At 43.8% G+C, this 10,000-nt stretch overlaps 1 protein-coding gene across 2 annotated transcripts in view; it reads left to right on the top strand.

Moving 5' to 3' along the window:
- The window catches only part of plpp3 (phospholipid phosphatase 3), a 34,891-nt gene that overhangs the window by 13,165 nt on the left and 11,726 nt on the right, over window positions 1-10,000 (top strand). Inside the window, exons 2-5 of one of the 2 annotated variants that reach the window (XM_032525507.1) lie at window positions 2,842-2,999; window positions 5,500-5,592; window positions 6,733-6,920; window positions 7,889-7,946. In XM_032525507.1, the coding sequence (XP_032381398.1) occupies window positions 2,842-2,999; window positions 5,500-5,592; window positions 6,733-6,920; window positions 7,889-7,946 (497 nt within the window). Of the gene's footprint in view, window positions 1-2,321; window positions 2,477-2,841; window positions 3,000-5,499; window positions 5,593-6,732; window positions 6,921-7,888; window positions 7,947-10,000 lie in introns of both variants that reach the window. The other variant, XM_032525508.1, reaches the window with a different exon arrangement.

Here is a 10,000-nt window from a genome sequence, read left to right as displayed (position 1 = left end):
AGTGTAAGCACAGGAAATGTCCATATTATATTTTGAGTTTTAAAGTTCATTTTTGACCTCAAAAACTTTTTAGAAGCTTAATTTTTTTAAATGATAATTACCTATGGTCCAAAACCATCCCCGTCACACATATTAATGCAAAAGGTAGGATAAAATGAAAAAAAAAGCCATATGAGAATGGACAACACTTTATTTATTCTTATTTTATTAACCTTTATTTTACCAGGTGGAATCCCATTGAGATTCAGAATCTCTTTTACAAGGGAGTCTTGGCCAAGACAGCAGCACAATAGTTTCATATTTAAAATATAAAGTAAAAAACAGACGACATTACACAGAAAAAGACAGTTGGTTATTTAACATTTTAACATCTCAACATAATCCCCAGCAGCGCCCAATAACAGCACACGTCCATGTAGTGCTCAAATAGTTCGTTATTCTAATTTTAAACGTTGTGTCGTTGTTGGGAGGTAGTCTGATTTAAAATGCTTCTGCAATTTATATGAGGGTGCAGAAACTTTAAAGGCACTTTCATACATGATTTGTCCATTTGATCGAAGATTACATGTCCTGGTGGTGACTTTAGGAGTCTTAAGGAGACAGTTTCCACAGAATGGCCTTAAAAAGAAAACTATACCAATGCTCCGAAATGCGATTGTGCAATGAAGACCGACCCACACTGTCATACAAGCTACAGTGCTGAGCACGAAAACTGGATTTAGTTACAAATCTTAGCACGATATACTGAGTCCAGCATTTTCAGAGAAGATTTGCATGCATGTGTAAAATATCACCACAATCCAGCACTGACAGCTTGTATAAGTGTTTTTCTCGCACTAAAAGAAAACTTTACTCTTCCAAGTGGAAGCAGATGTCACAGTGTGGACGTCCAGGAGTGTGAGTCTACAAGAATGCATAAGAAAGTGTGTTTTGAGGTCTTTAAGAATTTCATGGTGACTGCTGTGTGTGTTTTCAGGACAGACCAGTAACAGTAATCTCCCTCTCCCATCACTGGCGAGACAACGGCCGCAGTTCTCAGCCGCATTAGGAACGTCCATGAGTAGATTTCTGACTTTGACCCAAAATGTCAAAAATGGCTGTGATGTGAGCTCACCGCATGAACCGCACACGGGAGTAGTTTCTGTGCAGCCTGATGTTGAATGTATATGCTGGTGTGTCTGTGTGTGGGTCTTCAGGACGCCTTTGTGCCTTGAACACTGTTATTTAGGAGTTACTTCAGTCGTACGCGCTCTCATGCAAAAGAAATGTTCCAGAGTTGGGTGGGCTTGGTTATGTTTTTCTTGGTATTCACACATAATAACATCTCTAAAGGAAAGTCCCAGCCAGAGCTTACACGCCAGCACTGTGAGATATGTATTTATTTTCCCTTCATCAGAATAAAATGTGAGTGCGCATGAGTGCATTCAACTTCTAGCACTAGCTTTCAACTTGTCCATTTGTCATGGACGTAGTTTGGATGAAGCTCCTCCAGATCCTCATGAAGGCTGTTAGTGAAGTCCACATTTTGGGAAACACATGCTTTCTTTTGGAGAGTTTGTTCGGTAATTATCGCTACTACTGCTTAGCTTAGCTTAGCTTAGCTTAGCATAAAGACTGAGAACAAGGGGAACAGCTAGTCTGTCTCTGTCCATGGGAAATAAGATCTGCATATAGTAATTAACATGTTTAATTGTATTTGTTTTATACATACAAAACCTTGAGTTTGCTACCAGGCTAGCAGTGTTTTCTCTGTTAGCGTCTATGCTAAGCTAACGTACGGTAGCTTCACACAAATGGTTTCTATGAAGAAAAAAAAAAGACATTTCAAAACTCGACCTGGAATGGCACTCTCTTCCCCTGCAATCCGTAACACATTTTTTTCACAATGTATTGACACAGTACCCGTGTTGGTGGGTTTCTTTTGTCTCCAGTAATGGACCCCTAGTCCTGAACGTCAGTGTTTATTTGCACTGTCATGAGGGGGGGCCTCCTAATGCTGAAGAGTAAACCTCAGTTCTCTAAAGCCTGGTGTCGCACTGTCAACAGGAGCAGCAGGAGGGGGAGGGGGGGGGGGGGGGGGGGGGGGGGGGTGATGTGTAAAAATCCTGATTAATGTCTGCGTGAACTCAAACACGCACCTGTGAAGGACTGTTAAAGTGTGATTTAATGTGATTTTTTTTCAGCTTACAGGTAAGTGGAGTTAGCTGAGTGATGCAGTAAGCTTTCCTGTTTGGGTACTGTGTATGTGTGTGTGTGTGTGTGTGTGTGTGTGCATGGGTTCAAACATCTATTCATATGTGTGTGTGTGTGTGTGTGTGTAGCTATGCTGCCCAGCCTGGTTCTGCACCGCACCTCTGTTCGTCCATACGAGAGGGGTTTCTACTGCAGTGATTCCAGCCTCAGATACCCCTACAAGAAGAGCACTGTCCCCTCCTCAGTGCTCACTTCTGTTGGGTTGACACTGCCCATGGTGTCCGTAAGTCCCCCCCTACACACAAAGAGCCCTCGGCCTTGGGGAACACTGAAGGCAGAACCGGGAATGGCTGATGGTTCATGATGGTGGCTGCGAAGGAGTGACAAAAAAAAGTCAGAAAATCATAGTTTGCATTTGATTTTGGAAATCCATCACTCTGTCGCTCTAAGCGGACCATGCGTGACACCCCCAGTCCCACCCACTTCTGCCATATCCCATGATCCCCTGGTGCCAGCATGCTCCTTGTGTCCCCCCCCCCCTTGTTCTCTTCTGTTTATGTGTCACTGACCTGGTGCTTTTATGCTTTCTTTCTTCTCTCCCTGTCTTTCTCTCTCTTTGCTCCCCCTCTTTCCTTGTGTCTTTTGTAGCTAGCCTGCCTTTCCTGATCATTGAGACTAGCACCATAAAGCCGTACCAGCGCGGGTTTTACTGTTCGGACGAGTCCATCCGCTTCCCCCGAAAAGAGGGAGACACCATTAGCGATGCCGTGCTTTGTGGTGTTGGCATTCTTATTGCCATCTTCTCTGTAAGTCGACCTTCACACCTCCCTTTGTTTGCTACTTTGACTTCAATTTCAAGTCACTTCTTTTCAACTGTTACTTTAGTCCAAAAGATTATTCTCACTAACATAGCCCCTAAATCCAAAAAAGTTTGAGTGTTTTCTGATCATGCAGCGTTTTCTAAAACACGCCAGCCTTTTGCTATAAATGTGCTCTATATGTCCTACCCTTTCATTCTACAATGTTTTCTTCATCACACTTTATTCATCCGTAGCAGCTTTGAGTCATCCGAGCCATTTGTGATAGCGTGTTTTTTAGCACTTCGCTAAGCGAGTCAGTGGTGCCGAGAGCCCCTCCCCTCAAAGCGCCATTTGTGTGCGTGCTGACACATGCATGCCAATGACCATAGCGATTTTTTACAAGCTCCTGGTCCGTTCTCAGACCCCCCACTCGTATCCCTGCACCCTGACTCCATGCCCTCTGTGCCCCGCACATTACTCCGGCTGAATGTGTCAACGCTCTCTCCCATGCTTCGCTGACAGCCTGAGGCGTTCCACCAGTTACCAACAGCATGAAGTCCCCATTCCCATGTCTCCGGAGAGGGAAGGGCTCCAGAGTAGTGCCATCAGATTGAATGGAGGGGGGGGGTGGTGGTTGTGGAAACCTGACATGTTGTGCGATTATGTGTATGTAAATTATTAGTGCCACGTGTCAGGCTATGATCTTTACAGCCCCCGACTCTTTTTGGCACAGCCCCCTCATAAGTTCCCGACTGAGACGTCGCTATGCAGTCGTCTCCTCGCTAGCTTGGTGGACACACACACACACACACACACCACACACACACACACCACACACACACACACACACACACACACACACACACACACACACACACACACAAAAAACTCTGGACCAGCTTAGCTCTTGCTTATTGGAACCAGGAGACTGTGTTAGTGAGTTCCCTCACATGTTTTCACGTGTGGGCAAAGTTGGCGTGTCTCGCACAGCTGTGTTTCATTAGTGGCGTCTACTGCCATGCCGACCCCATTCCTTTAACGCACACACGCTCACTCATGCAGGCACACACACACACACACACACACATATATATGTACACATATACATGCATTGGTAGCAGATTCCAGTCAGGCCTCTTGTTTATGTTCGCTGCGAGGGAGATCCCAACAGTCTTGCTGGTCAGACATATCTATGTGAGAAACCGAGTTTGCTATAGTGAGTTAGAGTTCAATAAGCATACTCGGTGATGATCCAAATTAACCCATCAGGCGCCTTTTTGGGCCCTCTGCTCTGATCAGAAAGGCCTGCCGTACCCATGACAGACCCTGTCTGCACTTAGACAACCAGACACATGCAATAAACCGAGACGGGGAGATAGCGAAGGGGAGTTGAGGTTTGAATGCAAATGCTGACAACCCAAATAAACTTCTCTGTCCTGTATCCGCCTCCTGTGGTTCTAATCTTAAGCTTAGATCAAAACAATTCATTGACAATAGCACAGACACACACTAATACGCCACCATGTTTGTTTCTTCTGGCCGTGAGCCTGTCAGCTGACCACCCAATAGGCAGGATAAGTGTGTTTATCAGACCTAACAATACACAAAACAATACACGTAAATACACATTATGTTTCTCTATTAACCTGCCCGGGAAACACTCGGCTTTAAAGTCTTAATGCTATTTGCATTCACAGAGGGCCTGCTGGCTCAGAGATGGGCAGGCAAATATTTTTCCTGAGAGATTGGGTGAGAAGGGAGGCCGAAGAGTGAAGCCTTGTGTGGAAAAAGGAAGGAAATGGAGATGTGGTTAGTGGTGGAGAGTGGCCAGCCTGTCAATCAGATACCCCAGGTTGTACAGGTGTGATTGACATATCCGTGCCTCCGGTGGTTGGCCTGGTGTAAGCCCCCTCAGTGTAGATGAGGTCTGTCCAAGTGCTCCAACACTACTTACAACCTTCTGGCTGGATTACCACAGGAATCAGGGTTTCTCACTCCACTTAATCCTTAAAACAGACCATTGCCCTGATATAAATCCTCTCTATATCAAAGTCAGGTCAGTCTGACTGAGATATAGACCCAGTCTCGGTAATTTGTTTTCATATTTTCCTTTTTCCCTGCCATCACTGTCTCATTATCCTTCATAAAAGGCCCCACCATATCACTGATTCATTAATAATCTCACATTACAACAAAACTGCCTGAGGGAAAGGCAGGCCATGCTCATTCTCTATGTTTGTCTTGGTTTGTGGATCTCGCTCATTCTGTCTCTCCTTGTCTGTCCTTTACACATCTTTTCTATTCAATCTGTGACTTCCGTCTGGAATTAAATTAGATTTCCTGCATGATACACACTCAAAACGTTATCACTTTTTACTGCATAGTCATTTGCATCTAAGCCCACTGTAAAACTGTAGGATTCATCAGCCTCACATAGCTAGAATATGTCTTATATCTGTGATTGGTGTCGCCTGTTTATCTCAACAAAACAATTCTTTCTTTTTAGATTGTGATTGGCGAATGCTTCAGGATCCACCAACTACATGAGGGAACCAAGGCTTTTGTCGGGAATCCCTATGTTGCAGCCCTCTACAAGCAGGTCAGCTCTCCATAATACGTGATTATACGAGATGATTGCATACATAATGGACTGTGCGCAAAACCCCTCCCCCGAAGAGTGTAAAAAACACACATTAATCAACATTGCTGTAAATGCGGCAGTGTTAGCCAGTCGGCTAATTTTCAACCGGGGCCCTTCGGCCAGATGAATTTAGACCATGGCAGCAAGAAGCAACAAAAAAAACCCATTCACACAGGAGAAGATATGCACATAGCAATCAAAAAGACACCGTACATACATCAGAAATATAGGCTTTTTTTGTATGCCATGCGTAGCTGCAGAAAGCATCAGGACAAAGCAGGGATTACACATCAACAGTAGCTTAAATTAATAAAAGAAGCAAAGCAAGGATCAGGACACATTCATGCAACTCCGACACCAGTCCGGCCTGGAAGACTTTCTATTATTCCACATGTTGTAAGAGAAATATATAGAGTCTGGATAGGGATTTCTACATATAAGAGCCAAAGTATAAGGAACGGATTAAACCGTGCGTTTGTCCGATCATGTAGGCCGCAATTGTTATCATGTTAGGCTAACAACCCTACTACCCACAGGCGTAGCACACCCACTGGGTCGTATTGCTTCACTGTGTGGGTGCCCGTCCTGGATGCTACTACATCAGAGCGAAAGCTAACGTTAGCAGCTTTTTCCTGCTCTCTTGGATGTCTGTAACAGCGTTACAGTCACCAAACATTTCAGTCAGTCATTTTCCCAAAAGCCCTTTCACTCTGAATTTTAACAAGTGACACATACAGGGTTGAAAATATGAACAATGAAGCATAAATCTCAACTTTGTCTTGCTTGTCCAACTATTTAAGCTGAGCAGCTGAACAGGTTTATGTTGAAAGAAATCTTACGTATCTTACTGCTTTTTATTCATAATGCAAAACCCCTTAAAATGAGTGATCTGGAAACAGGAAAGAAATGATTAGGACACAGCGTTTTTAAATCAAGGACTAATTGTTTCAGAAATGATTATGAATTTTGATTGTAAATCTGCCGTGTTATCAAAGCCTGACAGGCGGAGTAAGACTAAGATAGGTGCTTAGCTAATGTCAAATGAGTATAGACAGCTACATTGGTATTATGTCTAATTATTAATGTGTGGTCTTGCAGATGGGTGTGTTTCTCTTTGGATGTGCCGTCAGCCAGTCGTTTACAGACATTGCCAAGGTGTCGGTGGGCCGTATGAGGCCCCACTTCTTAGACGTGTGTAAACCCAATTTCTCCACCATCGACTGTTCACTGGGATACATCACCAACTATACCTGCACTGGCACAGAGAGCGATGTACAGGAGGCCAGGTTTGTGTGAACACTAATACCAAACTAAAATACAGATATATAAAAAATAATGGCAACACTTAACTTGAAGGTATCTACATAAAGGCCGGTTTATGGTTGTGCGGAGGCGCCACGCAGAGCTTTTGCCCTAGCCTACGTAAGTGCACGTCGGGCCGGGCGTGTTGGGGGGTGGGGGGGAGAAGGGAGAGAGACAGATGGCGATTAGCTTTGGAGCGAGTAGCGACTCTAGAGTCATAAAGAGTGCAGGAAAAGTTAACCCCCTCCTGGATTTCATGTTGTTTATGGAGAAGGAGAACCAGGAAATGAGTCAGGGGGAAATGCAACGCTACCAAGCCACGGCTGAGCGGCCTAGGGTCCGGGGTAGGGTACAGTGTAAGGTCTGGCGTAGGGTACGGTGTAGGATCCGGCGTGGAAGCAGAAGGGTCTGTAGGGGTCACGTCGTCGATTCTACGCACAACCATAAAATGGCCTTAACCCTTGTGTTGTCCTCCCTCAGGGACAAAAATGTCATATTTCTTTTTAAAGTTTTCACTAACACCAACTTACTACCACTAGTTTTATAGTACTTTTTGGAATTCATGGTCAATAACCCTCATTTATATAGAATTATACTTAATATTTGAGTGAAAAAAGCAGAAATTTGATTTAATTGGGTTAAAAAGAAAACCCATATTTCAGATATAGAAATTTTTTAAGGGGTCAAATTTGACCCGAGGACAACAGGAGGGTTAAGAGTCACATGACAGTGACCATAACCCTGACCATAACTTGTCATGACAAAACCGAATGACGCTTACTAAAAGAAGCGTTATGTCGTAAACGTTTATGACCGGTTTGTAATGTTTATGACACGTTCATGACAGTGTCATGTCACTCTGATGTAGATACCTTTGAGTGAGCTGAAACCAAAATACTTATTAAATTAAAAAAAAAAAAAACTGACTGAAGATACATTTTATCTCCCACAGGAAATCCTTCTTCTCAGGACATGCCTCTTTTTCAATGTTTACCATGCTCTACCTGGCTGTAAGTGATGCACACACACACACACACACACACACACACACACACACACACACACACACACACACACACACACACACACACACTGAGAGCCACATAAACAATGGTTTACAGATTGCACAGGGAGTCATGGGACAAAAAGCAGGGCCTTGATTTGGGGATTTAAAAACATCATCCTTATCCAATCCTCCTCCTCCTCACTCAGTTTATGAGGAGTTTTATTCTCTTTTTCACTCCTCCGAGAGATGGATGGATGCACTCCACCTGCTTTCTTCAGAGCAGCTGTGTGTGCACTTCCTGTCCTCACCCATTTCAATCTCTCTCTCTTACTCCACCTGTTGTGGGTGTCGGGTAGGGCTTAGCACCCTAGAGGCATTTCATGCTTCAAACAGGCTAATAACACACACGGACACACAATTGCCAGCTCAAAGCTCCACAATCATCTCCTTCCCTTCCTCTGAGGGGAAAAAAAGTCAATATTTTGGGTCTTACTGGCCCTAAGCTTGCTTACAAGGTGGTCCGGGTTCTCACGGTAGGCTGACAGTTGAAGTTCTGATGTGTCGTAGTGTATTGTCATGCAGTGAGAGCTTGCTGTGGGTATTTCCCGGCCTCCGGGTGAACCTCCGGCTGCACTCTGGTCAGACCAAGGAAAAGAGATGAATAAAAAGCAGAGAGGGAATGGACATGTGACGCATCCAGACCACAGAGTGACACACTAGTCAGAGCCCAGTGTTCCATCTGCGGCGAGCTCAGGACCACAGCCAGAGGAGGCTGGTGCAGAAAGGGAGAGCATGTACAGTTTGGAGTTCATGTTTGTGGAATACTAAACAAGCCTGAAACAAAGCCCACAATAGAGGCATTCCTTCTGGAAAAAGGAATCTGTGGCATTTTTTTTGTTTTCGCCATCACTCATAGAACTTCCCTCGCTCGTAGTCACTTTAACCCTTGTGTTGTCTTCCTGTTGACCATGAACTTGCCTTTCCAGGTCAAAATTGAATTTTTTGTCACTTTTTTCAGCTTTTGGCGCTTTTTTTTTAAAACCTGAGCTGGTTTAATAACAGGTTTTACACTTATTCTTGGAATTCATGGTCAACAAACCTCATTTATATCAAATTATTCGGCAGAAATTATGAATTATTTTGACTAATAGTTAAGATCCGAGGGTGTTGAGTTGATCTCAGATGGGTATATGTCAAAGTTTAGTCCGGACACTGGTTTGAAACCATAAAAAAAAATTGAAATTCTACAAGATTACATAAAACACCAAAAAATTAAATGAAAGTAATCATTAATTTTACCTGAAGAACGTTGTATGGAATCATCCATGTTATTTCTGGGCAATTTGGTTGAAAGAAATCCATATTTCTGATATAAAACACATTGAAACGGGTCAGTTTGACCCGAGGACTACACAAGGCTTAAATAAGTCTTCTTGTGTTTCTCATGTGTCCTCCACAGGGGCAAATGTTACTAACCACCCCGATCTGAAGGCAAATCCATAGAACATGAGGACGGATAATGTCAGTTTAGTCCACATTGACATTTATAATATCAATTATTATCAGATAATGGAATAATCAGGGACTTGACTGTTCATTTCTGCACTAGATAGAGAAAAAAATGTGTCTTGGCTTTCAACGATCAAAAGTGGCCATGAGCTGAATCACCCTGGAAGCCATGATCTCTGTCATAGCGAGACAAAGTCCCTCCCCTTTCCTGTGGACCGCCGCTTGAAATTGTGCCATTAATTACACATATGATGTTTGTTAATTTACAAGATAATTTTGCAAGTCAATGAAGCCAGTTTGGCGCGAGATATGTTAAGACTACACACCCAAAGGTTGCATATGAAGTCATAACCTCCTCTCTCAAATCACGTGCAATCTAAAAACGGTGTGCACTGGTTTGCTGGTTGATTGCTGTCTTAATACAGCCACGACCGAGACTTCACCCAACACCCATGTTGCTCACCCGGGAGACGAAAACAAGGGCTTTCTACAGTGTGGCTGTCACCTTGCACTCCCTCCCCTAACCCCCCCCCCGTCATCTGCTAATTG

Source organism: Etheostoma spectabile, chromosome 9 (assembly GCF_008692095.1).
Source record: "Etheostoma spectabile isolate EspeVRDwgs_2016 chromosome 9, UIUC_Espe_1.0, whole genome shotgun sequence".
Lineage (NCBI taxonomy): Eukaryota > Metazoa > Chordata > Actinopteri > Perciformes > Percidae > Etheostoma > Etheostoma spectabile.
The sequence above is the reverse complement of the archived record's forward strand: the minus strand, read 5'-3'. Positions and strand labels throughout refer to the sequence as shown.